Raw genomic sequence first — 21,141 nt, forward strand, 5'->3', positions numbered from 1 at the left:
TATCTACTTATCCATTTTCCTAACCCACTTATCCAGAGCAGGTTTACATGGAAGCTGGAGCCTGTTCCAGTAAGAATCAGACACAAGACAGGAATAATCCCTGGAAAGGACACTACCCCATCACAAGGTGATCACACACACACACAAATTAAGCATCACCAATTCACCTTACCTGCATATGTAAAAGAATATCATAGAATTATGTAAGAAGGGAGATTGCCAGATCTTATCAAGAACCTCAGGATAAGGACTGCTTCATTAAGAGCTAGATGTGTGCCACAGAAATTCTGCAGCTGCACCCTCCCCAAATGCACACATGGACGGTAACTTTTGTAAGTGCTGAAGGACTGAGGGAAACAACTCCAAGCCAAGTAACAAACAAACAAGGGTATTCCAATTGTTATTTCATTAATACAGGGTCAAACAAGGAAAAATAAATAAATAAATAAAAAGTACAGCTTTTTTTTTGGATGTGGAAAAGATTTCTGCAATTGCTAAGGTGTTGACAGAGGCAGACAGCGGCCAAGTGATGAACTGAGGGGGTTAGGCAAATCCTGTGATGACCCACAGTGACCACTGATTGGTGGCTGAACATACTTGCACATGCTAATCAACAGTTTAAGAATTTCACTGTAGTCTGTCGACATGAGTCTATATAAATCTACAAATCTATGGGAATTTTTTTCTTTTACTGAAAGGTTGTTGAACAGTTCAGCCACTATCAGCACTTAAACCCTGAACTTTGTAAAATCAACACATTTCAGCTGCAGTTAATCAGATATTCCATAATTTATGCACTTTCAACAGTGGGCAATTATTTTTTTTAACATGGCACTATAGAAATACGCAATGACGGTAAGCAAAGTTTATATACTGTAAAGGTCAGGTCAGGTTGGGGTTGCATGCACTGGTACAGCATGTTGCCGCACCCACCACACAACAAAACAGCTCAGGATCCTGGTTGGCAACCACCTAGGCAGACACACGGTCCATATTCAAGCAACCCTGAACAGGGTGCCAGTCTACCACAATATTGCTGACCAAATAAATAAAAATGGAAAGGGATTCTATGTTAGTGAAATAGCAAAATTTTGATAGCAGCTGTTAAAATTTCCACACATTCTATAGATAGGCCTCCACAGAAAGGCAAAGACAACCACCATCCTCCCAGTGAAGTCAATCAAAATTCTAGACCTTCTAAAACTTAACCCATATTCTCCCAAGCTTCTTCCCTATGAATAGTAACATATTTATCAAGAGTACTCCCAAGGAACAATTGAAAATAACAATTACTCAAGTTCAAGTCTCTGTTATTATTTGCATTTGGTTTCACTAGCAACAAGCAAAGCTAAGTCTTTCTCTTCTATTGTCCGTTTTCACCACATGCAGAAGAAAAATATTTTTCCTTACCATGAAACATAATTTATGGTTATACTGTACTGTTAAAATGTTCCAAGTCACTGATGCGAACATCTAACGATATAAACTCCTCCACAGCAACAAATTAAATAGTTCATGCCTACTGCATCTTCAACACAAATTCAAGTGTATACACAGTATAGAGATCTTTGCAGAGTTCTGGTGAAGAATTATTTTTCAATAACAGCCACTGCAAAAATGCCCTTCCACATCGCTGCCCCCCCAACCCGTTTTCAGTTACCTTGTCCAAATGTTTCTCCAGTTCCGTCACTTCATTCTCACATGCTTCTAAGTTTATCCTGTGGTGAGGATAAAACAGATTGAGCAAAGTTAGATGTAAGTGGTATAAACTAAATCAGACAGTTCAAGATGTAATTTAATGAATTTATTTGCAAACACATCATGTTTCTGTCTCAAACAGCACTAGTAGTTAATGTCGTTCATTTCATGATGCAATAAATTAAGTCATTATGCTCAGCCAAACAAAACATCCACATAACCCAGAAGACTATCACTGTGAAGAATGAATTCTAAACAGTCCAGTGGTAATTTTAGGTATACACACACACACACTAAATGTATGTATGCAGCTTTCCATGCAAAGGTCAGAATTTATAAAAGAAAACTTGACAGGACAAAGTGCACATTATTCACGGCAACTCTGACCCATCCATATGCAACATTTTGGATAAACAGGGAGATGACAATACTCAAGTAGGAAAATACACACAAACCGGCTAAATGACAACCCATATACATAATAAATTATATCATCAAGTCATTATTAGTATGTGCGTTGACAAGACAAACATATTACACCTAAAAAGTGATAATTACAATGTATATTATAATTTAGTTCCCTTTTAAAAGGGTCAATGCTGCATATTTGCACTGCTACCTACTATCAGTTCTCAGGGAGCTGGCAGACAGGTCAGGAATATCTCAACCAAACTTCACTCCATCTTGACCACTGTGCTGGAAGCATTTAACCAACCGGCTAAGTCATAAATTTAGTTTTCGTATGGTGAGGGTGTACACACAAAATATAAAAATGTTTTTGTCAACATAAAAAAATACAATTTACAACAGTGTCTATTTATCCAAACATAATAGGAGCACTTTACTGCACTCATATTGTAATATGGGCACCTAACGAGAATGAAGATGCAATTGTTACCCACAAACAGTGACATTCCAATAATGCACAAGTCATCTGTAATGCTAAGTTAAGACTGACAAATGTTATTGTTTGGTGGCATGGGTCAACCCAGTATTCGTTTATTTACAGGCAAAGTAGCTTTGGCAGATATGATGGTACTGTATGTGGAGGGTAGCTTGTTGGTAAGGTAACTGGCTAAATTCTTAGCTTTTCATATGGCCTATACTATTCATTGTAACAGCAATCACCTCATTACATGTGCCAGATGCTGGCACTTTATGCCCTTCTCCCCCCTCCTAGAATGCAAGGATAAAGGACCTATAATGCCACACATGTTCTTGCACGTTCATTTGCAGACGGAAGTCAGAGGGCGCTCTACAAGCCAATGAAGTTCTGAGGCATCCCGATTGCAGGTGTATGAGGTTGATTAGCAGGCTACATATATGGCTGTTTCAGAGCAGCACGCTGGCAGAGTTCCAAGTGCGTGCACTTACACACATTTACAAGACAACTGTGACATATAAAGAAACTGCGTAGCACCATCTTTTTTTTGCCATATACATTTATTTGAGACACCAGGTCTATGTTGCTTGCCTGCATATGCTTTAAATCATGGATATCAGTAATCAAATTTTCATTACAAAAACTTTTTTTTAACATTTTCTTGAATTTATTAAAATCAAACAACATTCCATACAAGTCAAATTTTACTAGACTAGGTTCAAGTCAAGTCAACATCCACCCATGAGAAAGAGTGCTATGACAACATAGTGAAACTTTAATAGTAGAAAAAAGTAAGTTAGTAAATAAATAGAATAAAAAGTGGAAGAGAATCTGTTTCCTCAATTTAAATGCTAATTCTAAAATAATAATTAATTAGGCTCTGCCAGGGCGGCACGGTGGCACAGTGGTAGCGCTGCTGCCTCGCAGTTAGGAGACCTGGGTTCGCTTCCTGGGTCCTCCCTGCGTGGAGTTTGCATGTTCTCCCCGTGTCTGCGTGGGTTTCCTCCGGGCACTCCGGTTTCCTCCCACAGTCCAAAGACATGCAGGTTAGGTGGATTGGCGATTCTAAATTGGCCCTAGTGTATGCTTGGTGTGTGGGTGTGTTTGTGTGTGTCCTGCGGTGGGTTGGCACCCTGCCCAGGATTGGTTCCTGCCTTGTGCCCTGTGTTGGCTGGGATTGGCTCCAGCAGACCCCCGTGACCCTGTGTTCGGATTCAGCGGGTTGGAAAATGGATGGATGGATAGGCTCTGCCAGGTTTTAAAAAAGTTTTGCACAGATCCTCTAAGTGAGTATTCAATTTTTTCCAATTTCAAGTAGTATATAACATCGGTTACCCACTGACTGAAAAGATGCGAGTAAGGATTCTTACAGTTGAGCAAGATAAGTCTATGTGCCAATAGTGAAGTAAAGGCAGTTACAGTTTGTTTGTCCTTCTCAACTTTAAGCCCATCTGGAGGTACACCAAACACAGCTATTAGTGGATTAGGAGGGATTGTGACACCCAGGCTGTCTGAAAGATTCTGCTCCAAAATTATGTTAATTTGATGCACCCCCAAAACATATGACCCAATGAGGCTGGAACTTGACTGCAATGTTTGCACGTTTGATCTTGCCCTGGAAACATTTTGAAAACGAGACAGATGTGCTCGATAGATGCTTTTAAAGTTGATTGATTGTATGGCGCTAGACTGAATTCTATGCATTGCGGTGTTCCATTCCTGTTCCGAAATGTTGAGTGACAGATCCTTTTCCCAATGTACTCTGGGATATTTGTAAGGGAGGAACTTTAAAATGTTAATATGTATTACAGAAATGCTGTCTGAGTCCTCCAGACTGGTCAATATTTTTCTTCTGGAGTAGAAGTAGGTGGGAGGTGAGGAAAGTTGGGCAGGTTTTGTTTAACAAAGTGTCTAATTTTGAGGTAGTAAAAGAAATGTGTTGCTGGAAAGGTTCAATTTGGAGGGAAATTGTTCATAGGATGCGAACACGTTCGCAGTGATTTAATCTCAAATGTTTTCCAGACATTAAAAGCAGCATATGTTAGAGGGGAAGAAAAATTTAGTTATCGTGGAGAGGTGCCACAGATAAAAGCTTACCTGTCTTAAAGTACTTCCTGCATTGGTTCCATATTCTGAGTGAATAAAACACAATTGGGTTATTGGTATATTGGCGATAACTTGTATTTACTGGGGTACAAAGCAAGGAATGTAAAGAAGTGCTGCAGGATTTTATTTCGATTGCAGACCAAGTCTGTGTCTGTTCATCCATTTGTGTCAATGTCCAAGTTTTTATAGCTTGTATGTTTGCCACCCAGTAATAAAACTGAAAGTTAGGTAGAGCCATGACACCTTCTGCCTTAGGTTTTCATAGGGTCGTCCTTTGGATGAGTGGATGTTTTGAATTCCAAATAAATTATGATTTAATCTAACTTCTTAAAAAATGATTGGTTGATGTATATCAAAAAAGAAAAAGAAGTTTAGGAAGGATATTCATCTTGATAATGTTAATTCTTCCAGTTAAAGTGAGATAAAAGGGTAGACCTTGCAATCTCTCTTGACAACTCGGTTATCGTCCCCTCAAAAACGGCAAGAAGTCTTGGTGTCACTCTAGACGAAGAATTGTCTTTCTCTCCACACATCAGCAACCTCTCCAGGTCCTGCAGATATCTCCTTTACAACATTAGGAGAATCCGCCCCTTTCTCACTACAGAGGCTACTCAGCTTCTCGTCCAGACCTTGGTCATCTCTAAGCTGGACTACTGCAACTCTCTGCTGTCTGGACTTTCACTAAAGGCAACACGACCACTTCAACTGATCCAGAATGCAGCTGCAAGACTCGTTTTTGATATTCCCAAATTCTCGCACACTACACCTCTACTGCGGAACCTGCACTGGCTCCCTGTGGCTGCCCGCATCAGGTTCAAAACCCTAACACTTGCCTTTAAGGCCAAAACTGGAGCTGCACCACCTTACATATCAGCACTGGTCAAGCAGCGTGTCACTTCTCGCTGTCTCAGAACATCAAGCACTGAACATCTCGAACCACCCTTACTTAAAAGAAGAGGACGACATGCATCAAGACTCTTTGCAGTGTTGGCTCCTCAGTGGTGGAACGAACTTCCTCTTGCTGTACGAACAGCGGAGACCCTCACTGTCTTCAAACGTCGCCTGAAGACACACTTCTTTCAACAGCACTTGGACTAAAGTCCCCATACTTTTTTTTTCCACCCTTTTTTTTCAACAAAAAAAAAAAAATTTTGTACTAACTTACTATTTTCTTCTAGCAGGGTTTTGTATACAACTTGGTCAGCGGTAACTTATTTAATGACAGTAGATTTAATCCTAGCCTTAAAGACTGAAGAACAGTCGTAGACTACTAAGCACTGTTGTAAGTCGCTCTGGATAAGAGCGTCTGCTAAATGATGTAAATGTAAATGTAAATGGTAGACCATCTATATAAATCTTAAGTTTTTCCAAGCAGACAGCAAAATTTTGTTGATAAAGAGCATTATTATGTTTACTTGTGATGTTCACCCCTAGGTATTTAAACTGATCTGCAATGATAAAAGGGAAGGTGTCCAATCTAATATTGTGTGCTGGAGAGTTCACTGGAAAGAGCACTCTTTTATTCAAATTAATTCTGAGACCGGAAATCTTTTGCAATTCTGTAAGTGCTGTTAAGACTGCAGGCACAGTATTTTGTGGATCTGATATATATACTGTATATAGTACCACATTATCTGCATATAGTGAAATTTCCTGCTCAAGTCCTTCTCTGATAAGCCCCTTTATCTCATAAGCATTTTGACAGTGAACTGCCATTGGCTCTATGGCAATTGCAAAAACCAGTGGTGACAAGGGGCATCCTTATCTAGTACCACGTTCTAGTTTGAGTAGTCTGAATTAATGTTGTTAATGCAAACCGAAGCTTCTGGACTGGTATGTAGCACTTTAATCCACACACATTCACCAATTTGAAGATAACTGTTACAGCTAATTGAGCATCCATATTTTTAGTATAATAAGGAACACTTAATTGCTTCTTTTAAACAGATTAATAAGAGTTTTTTTCCCATTCTTCCAATTAACACAGATTCAAATAATGTAATAAAATAAAATTTGATCCTTTGAACATCTCTGTGCATTACTCATGAAATAAACAGAAAAGGGCATGTTGTACATGTTGTGTACTTTAAGAGTTACGGATTTTTAACCCTCTGACCAGCCATATACCTTGTGTAATGATGATTAAAACTTCCCAAACTCACAAAAGCTCATTAGGTGCAATTTTATGCTGCAATGCCTAGGCAGAAAAAATGCCTGATCAGTGGCCAAATTTATTAAGCATCTCAGAGACGGAAAACAGTCCTAAATTACCCGAAAAACCTCAGAGTGACAAAAATTTGTTCCTTTTGTCAGCAGGAGGATAAATACATTTTATCAATTTTCCTAATTTAGGAAATTTCTACATAACTTCATTAGGATTTAGGGGAGCTTGTGAGTTGTCCCAACTCACTGGAGCTGCCTGAAGATAGTATTCAGACAGAGATTGGCACAGAGGTTCTAGGAAAGTCTAAAATGTTTTGGAAGCGCTGGACTACAAGAAATTCATATAAATATATCAATTTGAAGGAGACGGAATAATATTTGTAACAAATCTTGCTTGCTACGTGATTACTCTATTTAAATACTTATGTCCAAGGTGTCTTACACTTTTTAAAGTTGTGTATGTTGTATTTTTACATACCCAGAGTGTCTTCGTTCAAATCCTAAGTTTCCATGTTGTCTTTGTTATTAATATATAGATTTGCACAGGCATACCCCAAGGTAGGTACTGCATCGCAGCTTATTTAATCTGCTTTTATCAAATATCTCAACATAGAGTCGCATACATTTAAAAAAAAAAAAACTCATTACCAGTGAATAGCTGAGGTTCGGAGCATTCAAGGAATGTTTAGTATGATTGGTCATTTGTACTACATGTCTCAGATGTGCATAAACGGTTGCAAAATATTGCTTATGTAACAGCTTATCTTTGTGTACCATTACGCTCAAAGCTGGAGTCAGATTTTAAGCAAAGTTTTATGCTTAATTTGTAAGTACTGCTTAGTATGATTTTGAAGCGTCACGGTGTACAGTTTTAAAGTTCAAGCATCATAGGTTCAATTACCATTACCATACTCTAAAGCTGTAAAGCTGCTGCATACGTTACCTATATTAATTTTTCCGTGCATTGCTCTTTCAGTTTCAACAGAGTTGCGCACAGGCAATGTTTCTTAGCACCTGTATCACACTGCTTACGCCGTGAGCATATGAGAGAGAGGGAGGAAAAAAAAACAAAACTTTCAGCTAGTGACTTGTTCATGGTATTGTCCACCAGCCCCAACCACCAAAGACAAGCAACGTGCAGTATTAATTTATTTTTTTTTATAATCCTTTTTCAATCATGCTTACTTTACCAAATCCCTCACCATTGGCATGGGACTACAAAAGGGAAATAGAATCAAACAGCAGCCACTGCCATAGGGATGCTCCGATTGATTAGCCACCAATCTGAACCAGCTGATTTTCAATAAAAAAAAAAAAAAAAAGCAGCCTTGATCGGTGCTCATTAACTTGCCAAATCACAAAAGCTGATCATTTCAGCCACTGCTTTTGTAAGGTTTATGGCAATTTAGTTGCAAGAATCCTTAATGCATGGTATTATGGTAGTTTTTTTTTTTTTTTTTTGACAGCAAGCTTCCTGCTGTGTAAACAAAGAATAGCAAGTCAATGCTTGTTTTGGCAGTACAGACTCTTCCATATAGCAGAGAGCGAGAGGCAATTGGAATATTAACCTTTACATTAAAGAAAGTGGGGTAATAAATTCAACTGAGAAAAAGGAATCAGAGAAGTTGTCTTCATGTGCACAGACAAATGGCAAGAAAAGCTGCTTTAATGAATTCAGACCTTTTTAGTTTCAATTTGGACTGTATGCTTGTTTTACGTATATCAGCTTACATGTTTAGTTGGAAACATATTAGATAAAGATTTTAAATGGCTGCTTTGTAAACAATAGGCTTGTTAGCTTAACAGCAAATGTATCTTTTTCGTATGTACCTTTTAAGCATGTTATTCTTTTGTCTTCTTAATAAAAACAACTTACGAACATTTGATACATTTGCAGCTATTTAAAGATTTGCACTGTGCCATACTGCATACGTTTTGGTAAGAAACAAGTACTACACAAATAAAATGGTAATCCATATTTATAATAACACCTCAAGAATTATGAATGTCTACCTGATATACTTTTTTTTTCCCCTTCAGTGTAAATATAGTAAATATATATTTTAACAGCAAAAAAGCTGTAGTACAATTAATGAATCAAAAAAGGTAAAAACCTGTAAGTGCATGTATATTTACATTTTTGCAGTGTTTAATCGCCAATGTCAATTAATTGTGTGAAAATACAGTGCCCTCCATTATTATTGACACCCCTTGTAAAAATTGGAAGGGTTAGAAAAAAAGAATATATAGTTTGCTGAAGAACCGTCATTTTGCACTAAAAAAAAAAAAAAATGAAACATCTGACTTTTAATTGAAACAAGTTCATTCATGGAAAAACAAAGCCATCATCAAGAAATAAATAAATATTTTTAAAAGCACATGTGCCACAATTGTTGGCACCCCTGCATTTAATATTTTGTACAACCTCCCATTACCAATATAAACAGCACGGAGTTTTCTCTCGTAATCTTTTATAAGGTTGGAGAATACAGAGCATGGCATCCGAGACCATTCTTGTTTACATAATCTCTCCAGATCATCCAGGGTCCTAGGCCCTCTCCTAGGTAGTTTCCTCTTCAGCTCACTCCACAGGTTTTCAGTAGGGTTCAGGTCAGGAGACTGAGATGGCCATTGCAGAACTTTGACTTTGTGGTCAGTTAACCATTGCAGGATTGATTTGGACGTGTTTCAGATCATTATCCTGCCAGAAGATCCAATGACGACCCAGTTTTAGTTTTCTGGTGGAGGCAACCAGGGTCCAATTTAAAATCTTCTGATATTTCATGGAATCTATGATGCCATGTACCCTAACAATGTTTCCAGGACCTTTGGAGGAAAAACAGCCCCACAACATCACAGAACCTCCACCAAATTTCACAATTGGGATAAGGTTCTTTTCATTATAGGCATCCTTTTTACACCAAACCCACTTTGTGTGTTTATTGCTAAAAAGTTCAATTTTGCTTCATCAGACCATAGAACACAGTTCCAGTCAAAGTTGTAGTAACTTTTTTACAAACTCCAGGCACTTACATTTGTGGATAACTGACAGAAAAGGCTTCTTTCTGGTATACCTTCCAAATAATCTGTTGGCATGGAGATGTCGTCTGATGGTGGCTCTGGAGACTTGATAACCCCAGGATTTTACTTCTTTTTGCAATTACTCAACAGTGATCCTTTTTGATATTGTCTCTCTTACCATCTTTCTCACTGTACGTGGAGGTAAACTAAACTTGGGTCCTCTTCTAGCAAGTTTGTCACAGTTCCAGCTGATGACCACTTTATTATTGCCCTAACTGTTGAAAAGGGCATTTTCAGGTGAGTACCTATTTGTTATAACCATTCCCTGAGTTATTAAGGGCAACACACTTCGCCCTCATTTGTACTTAGTGTTCTCTTTTCTTTAGCATGATGATGGTTGGCTAAGGAAATCTGGTTCTGTGTCTCCTCACATATGTTTCCCAGGTAATCAAGAAGTCATTGATTTCAGATGGAAAGTTTCTATACACTCCATTCAATTTAACAATGTCAAATTTAAATGGGAAACATGCTTCAGTTACATTGTTTCACATTAATTTTTTCTCTTACTAAATTTTTACAATTAAGCTTTACTTCTGATAGGCACATTGCAGAAAAAAATTAAACAATATGACAACTTGTAACTAATGAGAAGCATTTTGTTTTATGCCATATGTATAATGGATGCATAATTTGCACATATTTTATTAGTACATATTTTAAGAAAAGTTTATTTTAGTATTTTTATGGCCACTGAGCAATAAGCCTACAGAATTTCATTTTGTTCATAAACCAGTTAACACCTGCGGTCTATAGATTAATTATAAAGTTTACTTAATACAAAGTTATTGTCTGTTTTTTACTTACATTATTATCAATCTTTAATTTAATATTGTTTTTTGTATTAGTAAGGTGCTGCTGGAGTATGTGAATTTCCCCTTGGGATTAATAAAGTATCTATCTATAAAAATACACTTTAATGTAGGGCATAAGGTTTCTAAGAGTCTTGAGCGTAGTGTAAAAAGTTTTTTTTAAGTGGGGTGGGCCCACAGAATAGGTATTGGAATTGGATCAAGTAACATGTGATCAGTATCAGCCCAAAAAAATCTGATTGGAGCATCCCTAGCAGCCAGGGGGTCAGGCAGGTTGAAGGTAGCAGGATTACAAATGGACTAAAAATTCCAGCAAGGCTATTTCGATCCCTTCAGTGGTGTCACAGGGAAAAAGTAGGGGGCAGATTACACCATGAACAAGTCTCATATGCTCACAAGCCGGGGACAGCCTCCTTCGACTCAGAAGAGGCTCAGAAACACTACTTCAGGTGCATGTGTATGACTAGCTCTATGCTCGGAGCTACCAGCAAAGACATTGTCACCCAGTCCCTTAGCCCAGCACTGAAAGAAACTGGTATGACAATGTATATACTTGGTTAATTCCATATGTGAAATGAAAGAAAAAAGGTAACAACAGCAAGAAATAAATGAATAAACCTTTGTGGGGTATCTAAAATGGAAGTCAGGAGAAGATGGGTAAACTGCAGCACAAAAACTTTAATCAATTGTATGAAACATTAGATTTCTGCATTTCTTTTGCTAAACAGAAATTGTTTCAAGAACTGGCATGAAAAATAACTGAAAAGTTTGGCTGAATAAATAAACTATATATACATAGCTACAAATGGTTTACCTGCTGCTCCAGAGTGATAAAGTGTTTTTGTCTGTGTGTATATATTTTTTTTTCTAAAAAATAAACATAACTACATGTGCAATACTTTTAGAGATTGTAAGCATTTAGTCTCTTGCATCTGATCAAAGAGAGACATAAGGCTTCTATACAAGGGAATACCCTGGACCCATTGCGTTTCAAATGTAGTTAGAGTGTTTTTTTGTGGGGTGGGGGTGTGGAATCATTGATATTTGGCAGGCAAACATGCCATGTTCCAAGAATTGCCATATACTTTGAACTAAGCCACTCTACTTTAGTCACAACTTCAGGCAAGGTTTCAACAGACTTGCAGGCAGATGACCATCCAAGTTCTGGTAACCACTGAACAACCACACAACAGCTGGACCAACACATCACACCTGTCCATCAGAGAGATTTTAGACTCGCCACTTCTACTGCTGCAGAAACTACAAGTCAACACAACCCCCACATTTGTGACAGATACTATTCCATTGGCCTCTGAGCAAGGAAACCAGTCAGAGGTCCTCCATTCACGCCTCCTGGATGTCCAGCCCAACAGCAGGCCTCACACAGCTGCTGTGGTCACAACTACTGTATCCTGAGGAACAAATACTGGCGTGCAGATGCTGCACAGGTTTACCTTTTTTCTTGGCCCTAACCCCACACAGCGTGGGGTTCTCAAGTTTGTGGCTACAGGTTTTTTTTCCCCAACCAATGAGTCAGGGCCAGTACTATTTCTAATTGATCTCATTGTATAATCAGCAAATCTTTCTTCTTCTCGTACTTTCCATTCAAAAACAAGTCACAGAATATTTCCATTTTGAAGAAATTCTAATATTTGTATTATTATTTGCCATAGATTTACATGATTAACTTTCTTTTACCATATTATTTCTAATTCACCTTCTGTGGAATGTGGCCCCTTTTTTGTAACCAAACACAATCATTGATGAACAGTACAGAAATGGGTGCAAAGGACATGGAATGCTGAAGCAGAACAGCTACTTTGGTATAGAAAGCACATCTGGGATGATCTGGGTAACATCATCTGGAGGAGTGACCCTGGCTATTAACCAGCATCAGGTCCTTCTACTAGTATGGAATATCAAAACTGCAAAGGCTCTTTGGCAGTTTACGCCAGAGGTGTCAAGCACTAGAAGCCTCAAGAGGCACTAAGTAACACGTGATATTACTTAAGGACTGCAAGACAACTTTTGTTAACGTTACCAGCTGTTATTTTCCTGTTTTTGTTGTTGGACTGATTTCTTTTCCAATTGTCATCATCTGTTTGTTGTTATTTGAGTAATGAAGGTTAAAAATTTAAGTCCAGGGAGGATGCCGTATTCCATTTTCCACCTGTGTATAACAGTGTTTACATCTCCCCAGAAGCCTGGTCTTTAAGACACTGTCTTCAATAACACGAATGCTGCTTTACTAAGGGACACCTCATATTTAACATCTCCTCGCGATTCTCAGATAACTCTCCCCCTGTATTTACTGCTTTCAATGTAATCTTGCAAGATTTGCGTTATATATGAAGTATATTACAATTTAAATTTTCCAGGTATTATGAAAGGCACTATATAACCGAGGCATCGTAACACTATTGAAAAATAACAGTTGCATTTACTGAAAAACTGCTCGGCTCTTCACGATGACTTAAATGACTACTTGTAGCCCAATGTAACAGGATGCCTTATTTGCCAGTCATTCCAACTAGTCGAGGCTGTGCGCCAACCACGCGTTATCTTTCTGGCATCTCTTCAGAACATCAAGCAACACTGACCTGAAGGCCGGCGAGTCCCGGATGCTCTCAGAGAAGTCCAGCAGCACATCCATCGAGAAGTTGCGACTCGGGTGGCACAACAACGAAGCCGCACCAGCCTAAGTAGATCTGCGTATTGCGCCTTCTTACGCGTCCAGTTTTATTCAGACGTATCGTGTAGGGCATACAAAGCTGACTCCGTTGCCTTCCGACAGGTCCAGCGAGGTTGATGCAAAAATAAACAAAACCTAAGAAAACCCCAGCTGAGCCACAGCAATGGACTATCGAGCAACACACCCGAAACTATACAAAACTAGAAAAGTTGCTTCAACTCTTTTGGCAGTGCATGTGTCCAATTGAAAGTAGCTACTAAAATCAAATACATAAAAAGTACTTGCACACTAAAAAGTTCAATTTATCGGCTGCAATGTCCTCTGCTGTTGTTTTTTTAGTACTTTAGAAATGCAACTCATTCAGAGAAAACCAATACTTCCGCTTCTTTCGCCAGGCCTTTATTTGACATCCGGGTCACGCCAGGTGAGGCGAATAAGAACGCGTGTGTCACGTGCTACGTGCAGTCAGTGCTAAGTGACCGCAATAAAAGAGCTTTTCGAACGAATAGTAACCTGATTGAAAGGTTCTTTGAGGGAATTGACCATTTGACGTTTTAAAATAAAGTAGTTTTAAGAATTGATGACGAGAACACTTCTGGAAACAACTTGGACACAACAGCTAAAACTGAGGTCGCTCAGACGCACGGTAAAGCTGGGACCTAATGCAATATCGATAATGCCAACATTTAACAATTCGCTTGGCCAACACCTCAAAAATATTAGGCTTATTTTGTCTTATGTATTTATTATGTCAATTATTTATTTTCTCCAGCCGGAGCTTCTAAGTGCAGCCAAGCGTATTTTAAAAAATGTTTTAGAATATTCTTGATGAATTTGACTTCTGTGTTTAAACACTTGTTTATTTTGAAATAACTAATCATACCCAATAATTTATTTCCAGAACTAGTTTATGTTGCCAGCATTGGGTTAAAGGAGCAATCGGCCAATTCGTTAATAAAACGGTCGTGACTGGTCATATGTCGTATGGCTGTATTTTCTAAGACAGTAGCAAAGCCAGTCTATTGCAGGACACACTGATTCAACGCACATCCTGGTTTGCGTATATATCTGAAAAATCATTGCTAAACGTGCCTGAACTATACTTAAGAGTTGCTACTTTTCTTTGGTGATAAGTGCTCAGCGGTTGAGCTTCTCTTGACGCTGATGACTTTGCGATGTGTTACCCCTACTGACCACGTGGTGCCGCTGTGCACACGCAGGTCTGCATCTTATTTTAATGTCTGGCTTCACTCTTGACAGGTGGTTGGTGACACAAAGGAACACAGTCAGCATTCCCATTTATTTTATTATAATGTATGGACGTTTGTGGCAAGCATCTTAAATAATTTATAAACACCGAGCCTAATCCCATATGTCAAAGGTAGGCCTTTTCAAAAATCACCAACCTAATTAGTTGGTCCGGTGTGCACAATCAGCAGACATCCAGCAGTCCTACGGGCTCTTAGCACTGATAGTCCAAGTGTATTTGCTGTGACTGAACATGAGACACAAGTCCCGGTATTCTCTGTTTTTGTAGGCTTTTTGGTCCTTCTCTCGATGCGTTGTAAATTTTACACTTCTTATTCGAGTTTCCCCCTAAGTTTATAATGAACTGTACCAACTTTATATCGGGGTCTTCGGGCGCAATGATATATATGATTGCAGGGGAAGAAGCCGGTACGCTGCACAGCCGTTGGGTACTGGTCCACTTAAAGCCCTGTTTGTTTGTATGTGTAAAGATTATAGTGAAGTTCTTCCTTGAATGTCTTGACAAACGTGCAGCACATTTTATCCTAATTTGACGTCAGCAGGTGGAAACAGCAAATACATGTTTGCATCGATCCTTTGTTTTCTGACTGTCTATGGAAAGCAAGGGAAAGTTAATTTTCAGGACCAAGACTTGTTCGCAATGAATCCGTCTTCACTGGAATGTATGTGTGGTATTCTTCGTGTGGGTTTAACAGTTTTGATCATTAAATATGTTTGTACATGCTGGTATAAACCCAGGTCTGTCATTCATAGTGTTCAGTTATGATCTTAATTCATTTTTAATCCTACACTCTTAAAAATAATGATTCTTAAGTGGCACTTTACTGGGTTGTGCGAGTCCTTGTAAAACCATTGCTTTTTCTGTGGAATTGGAAGGGTTCCTTGCATGTGAAATTGGTTCTTTGGGCTTCGTAAAGGTTCCTAATACAGTATGTAGGCTAAACGGAGATCTTTAACGTATAGTAAACTACCTAGTAGGATACTAACAGTCATTTTCTAACTCTTAGTCCTGAACAGGGTTGCAGGGGGTGCTGGAACCTATCCAGGGTACTAACACATCAAAAAAATCTGAAGTTAACTAATTTTAAAGTCTGTAGCAATAGTCTTTTTAAAACCAAAAACCCATTGATATTTTACAAATTGGTTATCAGTTTATGGCTGATTTTGAAACCTGCTACAGATCTAAGTAAAGGTTATTTTCAGAATCTTCACGGATGCTTCATTAGGGAACCAAAAATGCTTACCCCATGACATTGCTCTGAAGAACCACTTTGGCACCTTTATTTTTAAGAATGTAGTTGTCCTGTCCGGCAGATTTGGTGGCTGGCTTGTACCTGATACCAAAAGGATAGGCTGTGGCCTCTCACAGCACAGAGTGCGGATTTGACAATCAAAGGAATGGTTACAAACGACTGAATCCGACAACATATTCATCGCTCAACAGTAATTGGACAAATAAATTATAGAATATATATATATATTATAAACAAGAGAACTTAGTGTTTCTCCTATAATAGTCATTTAAGATTAACGTCATGAAATGTAAGTACAGTACTGTACACGCCGCCAAAATGTCAGCATTAATGTTAGTTTATTGGACAACTTTTTTGCATCTCTATCATGTTAGTCTTTTATTTTAGCAAACATGGTGCTTGATAAAACTAAAGAGAAAGTCAAATAATTGGTCCACGCATTAAGAACGTCTCTAAGGCGAGTTCTTTGTCAATGTCAATGTCAATTTATTTATATAGCACATTTAAAATAACATAATAATGCTGTGGCCAAAGTGCTTTACAATAATAGAATAAAAGAAAAACAAAACAATTAACATAAAACATAAATAGAAATAAAATATATGAACATAAAATAAAATACATAATAAATAGAAGTAATGTTATATAATCACAAAGAGGAAACCATCAGTATTACTGAAGGTCACGGAATGCAAGTGAATAGAAATGGAGTCTTTAATCTTGTTTTGAACAGTTCAATTGTAGATGACTCCTTTATGTAATGAGGTAAAGAGTTCCACAGGTGAGGAGCAGCAGCTGCAAAAGCCCTGTCCCTCTTAGTTTTACACTTGGTATGAGGGACAACAAGAGACAACTGACCAGAAGATCTAAGCACTCTAGATGGCTGGTTTAAGGCACACAATTCAGATAAATAGGCAGGAGCAAGCCCATGTAAAGATTTAAAAACTAGCAGCAAGATTTTAAAATCAGTTCGAAAACTGACAGGCAGCCAGTGTAAAGAAGCTAAAATAGGAGAAACAGAGTCATACTTTCTTGCCCCAACCAGAAAGCGAGCGGCAGCATTTTGGACCAACTGTAACCTGTGTATCAGGGATTTGTTAATCCCAGAATACAGCGAGTTGCAGTAATCGAGGCGAGAAAAAATAAACGCATGAGTAGCTATCTCAAGATCCCTAGAAGATAAAAAAAGGCTTTATCTTACCTAATAGACGAAGTTGGAAAAAGCAACTCTTGACTACAGAATTTACTTGTTTCTCAAAAGAGAGGTTACTGTCAAAGGTAACACCAAGATTGTGGACTTGAGGTTTGGAAAAGACAGAGAAAGAGCCGAGAAGTCCAAGGCCAATTTGGGCTTTAGCTGATGGACCCACTATAAGCACCTCCGTTTTATTTTGATTTAGATCAAGAAAATTATTAGCCATCCAGAATCTTAGTTCAGACTGTTGTGGAGTTGATTTGTTGTAGAGTTGCAGACAGGAATATAAACCTGAGTATCATCAGCATAGCAGTGAAAAGAAATGTTAAATTTCATAAAAATCGCTCCAATAGGGTGAAGGTATATAGAGAATAAAATAGGACCCAACATGAATCCCTGAGGAACACCATATTTAAGAGGAGCAGTAGATGAAGAAGAGGAATTAAAAGTCACTGAAAAGTGTCTGCCAGTTAAATATGACCTGAACCAGTTAAGAGCAGCCCCTTTAAGCCCAACAAGATGTTCAAGCCGCAACAGCAATATCTCGTGGTCAATGGTGTCAAAGGCAGCGGACAGATCAAGGAGGAGAAGGACTGCTGCATCACCTGAGTCAGTAATAAGAGAGATGTCGTTATGTTCCTGCACTCCGAGAATCTCATGCTCCATGTTGGTCACTTTAATATCACGTATAGTAAGATTCATCTTGTATTATGGGTTAAAATTGTGAAGAATCGAGTTAATTGTGTGTTATTTTTGCCTCCGGGTCTAAAATGGGGAGGCCATTTTTAATTTGACCCCTGTCTTTGTAAAATCTCAGAACAGGTTCTTTGTCGTCGGAACCTGTGAGGTACAAAAGTGCTGTTCTGTCTTTTACAAGATATGAAACCACCTTTATACCTGTTCCAAAACATTGTCTCGATGGAGCCGAAGCGTACAGCAAAAGAAATTGGCTTATGAAGGGAACCATCCCTGGACGGGACACTGTATCCAGCGCCCAAAAATCTCCTGAGTGGTTAACACTCAATATAATCGGCTGATTATCTTCGCTGTCCGGACCAGAGAAAGAATCGGGGAAAGATCCTCTTTTATTTTGCATCTGTCGGAGTTGGCGTTACAGCGTTTGTTCCCCATCTAACTAACTTGGGTAGTGTGATTTTGGACACATTCAAACTACCCGATGTTGATCATCGTTACAAGACTGACGATACAGAAGTGCAATTACCCCGGAACCCAGGTGATGCACCGAGTGGCCATGGCGTGACAAGACTGAAAATGCCTTTGCATGTTGGTTTCTCCTCACTTTTTTTCACACTGGGAAGTATTATCCAGCCCTGAATTCCAAACCAATATAGCCATTGACTCAATTATTGTTTTTCATTTTGGTCATGCATCACACTATCAAAATTATAAAATGTCTAAATCCAACATTTGCTTTACTTGTAAAATCCAATTTATCTACACCCCGGATTCTTGTGAATAAGGCCGTAACGTCGTAAGCTTGGGGTCAGGTCTGATTCAATAACGAACTGGCTGCCGATTATCATTTCAGTCGGTCATCTTCTGATTTGCATCAGTTCAAGTTTACTGGTCTTTTCGCCCCATGGCATCGTATTTAGAATCACAGCTTTGTTTACAAACTCCTTCTGTTTCAGTCGTTCCAAAAATTGTTATCTTGTTGCTTGATACTAAACAACTGTACACCACACAACTTTTTTTTGCAAAATGTTCTATGTAAAAAGGTTACCAAAAAGAATCTCCTTCATTTAATTGGTATTTTATAGCACCTTTTACTTCGCGCACATTTGCAAAATAACTGATAAGGTCGGCACAGTTTCTAAGGTAGCTCATCATACATAATGGGTATGTGGTTAATTGCAAAAATACAAATATGCAAGATTCCAAAACGACCCAGGCTCGAGTAATGGAGAAATCAAGGGTCGTCCTGAAAGTCAGCGAATTTGCGAAGCCACCGACTTGTTTAGAAGGAGCGAAGACGGACCGTTGAAAGCGCCACCTCCCATTTACATTTACTTATTTGTCTGACGCATTTATTCAAGGCGGCTTATAACATCTGAGATACAATTGATTATATTTCTTTTGTTTTCTCATTTGAAGCACAGTCAGCTGAAGTGACTTGCACATGGTCACGCAGTGTCCGTAGCGGGTTTTGAACCCAAACAGGGTCTGAAGTCAAAAGCCACTACTTCTCATTGCCACATGCTATCGCCAGAAAAGGGTCTAGCCGCTTAGACTGGTTCGTTTCGATGTCGTGTTTCTGTTTTAGTACCAGTCAAAATGAAAAGAAAGTGCTGAACGATTAGTGTACCAATAACTAAAAGATTGACATATTAGCTAATATATTTGAGACTGATTCAAGCATTGATGGAGATGCACACAATCTGGGTGCGATTATACTATTTGGTGATCAAACTCCACTCCCCCTGGACGACATATAGTCAAGAACATTAGGAAACTATAGTGTGAAAAAGACACTTGCTGCAGAAAGTGAAATGAGGGATCACGAGTCAGTCAGACATGAAAAAGTAAGTGGAGTGGAGGTGAGGAGGAGTTAATTCCCCCTGCCTTCCTAAACGGAAGCGTGATTGGCAAGCATTAAGGCCCAGAGCACACCTCTTCTTCAGAGGCATGATTTTTAAAGGCTGATCTTTAAAAAGCGGGCACGTCCTAAAGACAGGGACTGGCAAATATACATCTAGGAGAGATCAGGGGTGAATAGGAAGAGCTTCTGGAAAAGCGTCTGATCAAGGTAGCGATCAGCATTTCCAGTTCAGATTTTGGGTAACTTTAACCCTGCAAGCGCTGCATCACCATTCCTCTCAAGAGCACATGTGAGCCATCTGGCCCCAGTGATGAAGTGCAACTCCTCACGGGGAGCTCTGCCTGCAGGACACTGACCCATGATCTGGAAGAAGTTGGCAGGTAACCAGCGAATAATCAGACCACATAAAGTGCACTTGTGAGCAGAGGAGGAAAGGAACGTGGGAATGACTGAGTAAAGCGTGCACTTAACGGAACTGGAGTGGCATCGAACTCGCACTTGAAGCAGGAAGGACATTGCACATTTCGAGGACAGAAGGATATGCTCCTGAGTCCGAGCCCCCACTGCGCTTTGCTGTTGGCACTCTGTGCCCTGCTGGTGTCTGGCTGCGGAGCAGAGCAGGGGACTGCTGCAAGGAGGGAGACCGCCACCCTGGCCAGTCTGAACACCCCGGTATGCAAATCTTTCAAAATTCACTTTTGGCTGTTTGTATTCTGCCAGGGGACTTTTAAGGGGATGAGTCGGAAAGATAGTGATTGTGATGCTACCAGCTTACACAGCAAATATATTTCTATTCTAAAAAAAGGAAAGAGGGTTTTTTTTAGGTTCTTACACTACCAATCAGAAATCTAAGGGTTTGTTTTTCGTATTGAAAATTCCACAGTTTACAAAGAATTAAATTTGTGGAGAGGACGGGATAAAGAGATAGCAATGGCTCTCTAGATCCAAGATGCGAGCCTGTCTGATACGCAGGTTTTCAGTGCTACCAGTTTTTCAGAGACTCTTTTCCGCGTTCTGTTGCGCCTCGACATCAACCTTTTTGCTCACCAGGTAAATATAAAATTACCCGTCCTTCTGGTGATTGATTTGCGCCCCTAAATGATTCGTCTGCTTCATCTTTAGAGCTGTTTAAAAGTCAACCCATCAGTCTGTGCTTTTTGTGATAATGTAGGCTATTTACTGCTATTCTCGATCGAACGTTAGTAATTCCTGTTAATTGCAACGAAATCCTGCATTAGACAAGCTGAGGCACCTGTTCTGGGGCTGTAGATCCGGTGTCCCTTTCGCGGATTCTCCTTACACAAAACGCAGATCTTGTCATTCGGCAGGCTGAACCACTGCGCGCGTGTGTAGCACCCAAATATATTATCTGTAACCATTTCCTACAGAGTGTTACGATTCCAAGTTCGACTCATAACCAACGAACGGTGCC

General features: G+C 39.2%; 2 protein-coding genes across 5 annotated transcripts in view; one reads left to right on the forward strand and one right to left on the reverse strand.

Moving 5' to 3' along the window:
• Positions 1 to 21,141, reverse strand: part of zgc:162872 (BAR_ACAPs and ArfGap_ACAP domain-containing protein) — a 184,476-nt gene that overhangs the window by 114,478 nt on the left and 48,857 nt on the right. For 2 of the 3 annotated variants that reach the window (XR_007934257.1, XM_051923635.1), the window contains exon 2: positions 1,661 to 1,718. Coding sequence is in view for 2 of the 3 variants with exons in the window: in XM_051923635.1 (XP_051779595.1) it covers positions 1,661 to 1,718 (58 nt within the window). In the remaining variant the exon portion in view is untranslated. Of the gene's footprint in view, positions 1 to 1,660; positions 1,719 to 13,340; positions 13,818 to 21,141 lie in introns of those variants that run through there. The other variant, XM_051923636.1, reaches the window with a different exon arrangement.
• The window catches only part of si:ch1073-184j22.1 (erythroferrone), a 41,245-nt gene continuing 39,861 nt past the window's right edge, over positions 19,758 to 21,141 (forward strand). Inside the window, exon 1 of one of the 2 annotated variants that reach the window (XM_028793084.2) lies at positions 19,758 to 20,381. In XM_028793084.2, the coding sequence (XP_028648917.1) occupies positions 20,250 to 20,381 (132 nt within the window). In that variant the 5' untranslated portion in view covers positions 19,758 to 20,249. The remainder of the gene's footprint in view (positions 20,382 to 21,141) is intronic. The other variant, XM_028793083.2, reaches the window with a different exon arrangement.

Source organism: Erpetoichthys calabaricus, chromosome 2, assembly GCF_900747795.2.
Source record: "Erpetoichthys calabaricus chromosome 2, fErpCal1.3, whole genome shotgun sequence".
In the NCBI taxonomy this organism is placed as follows: Eukaryota; Metazoa; Chordata; class Cladistia; order Polypteriformes; family Polypteridae; genus Erpetoichthys; species Erpetoichthys calabaricus.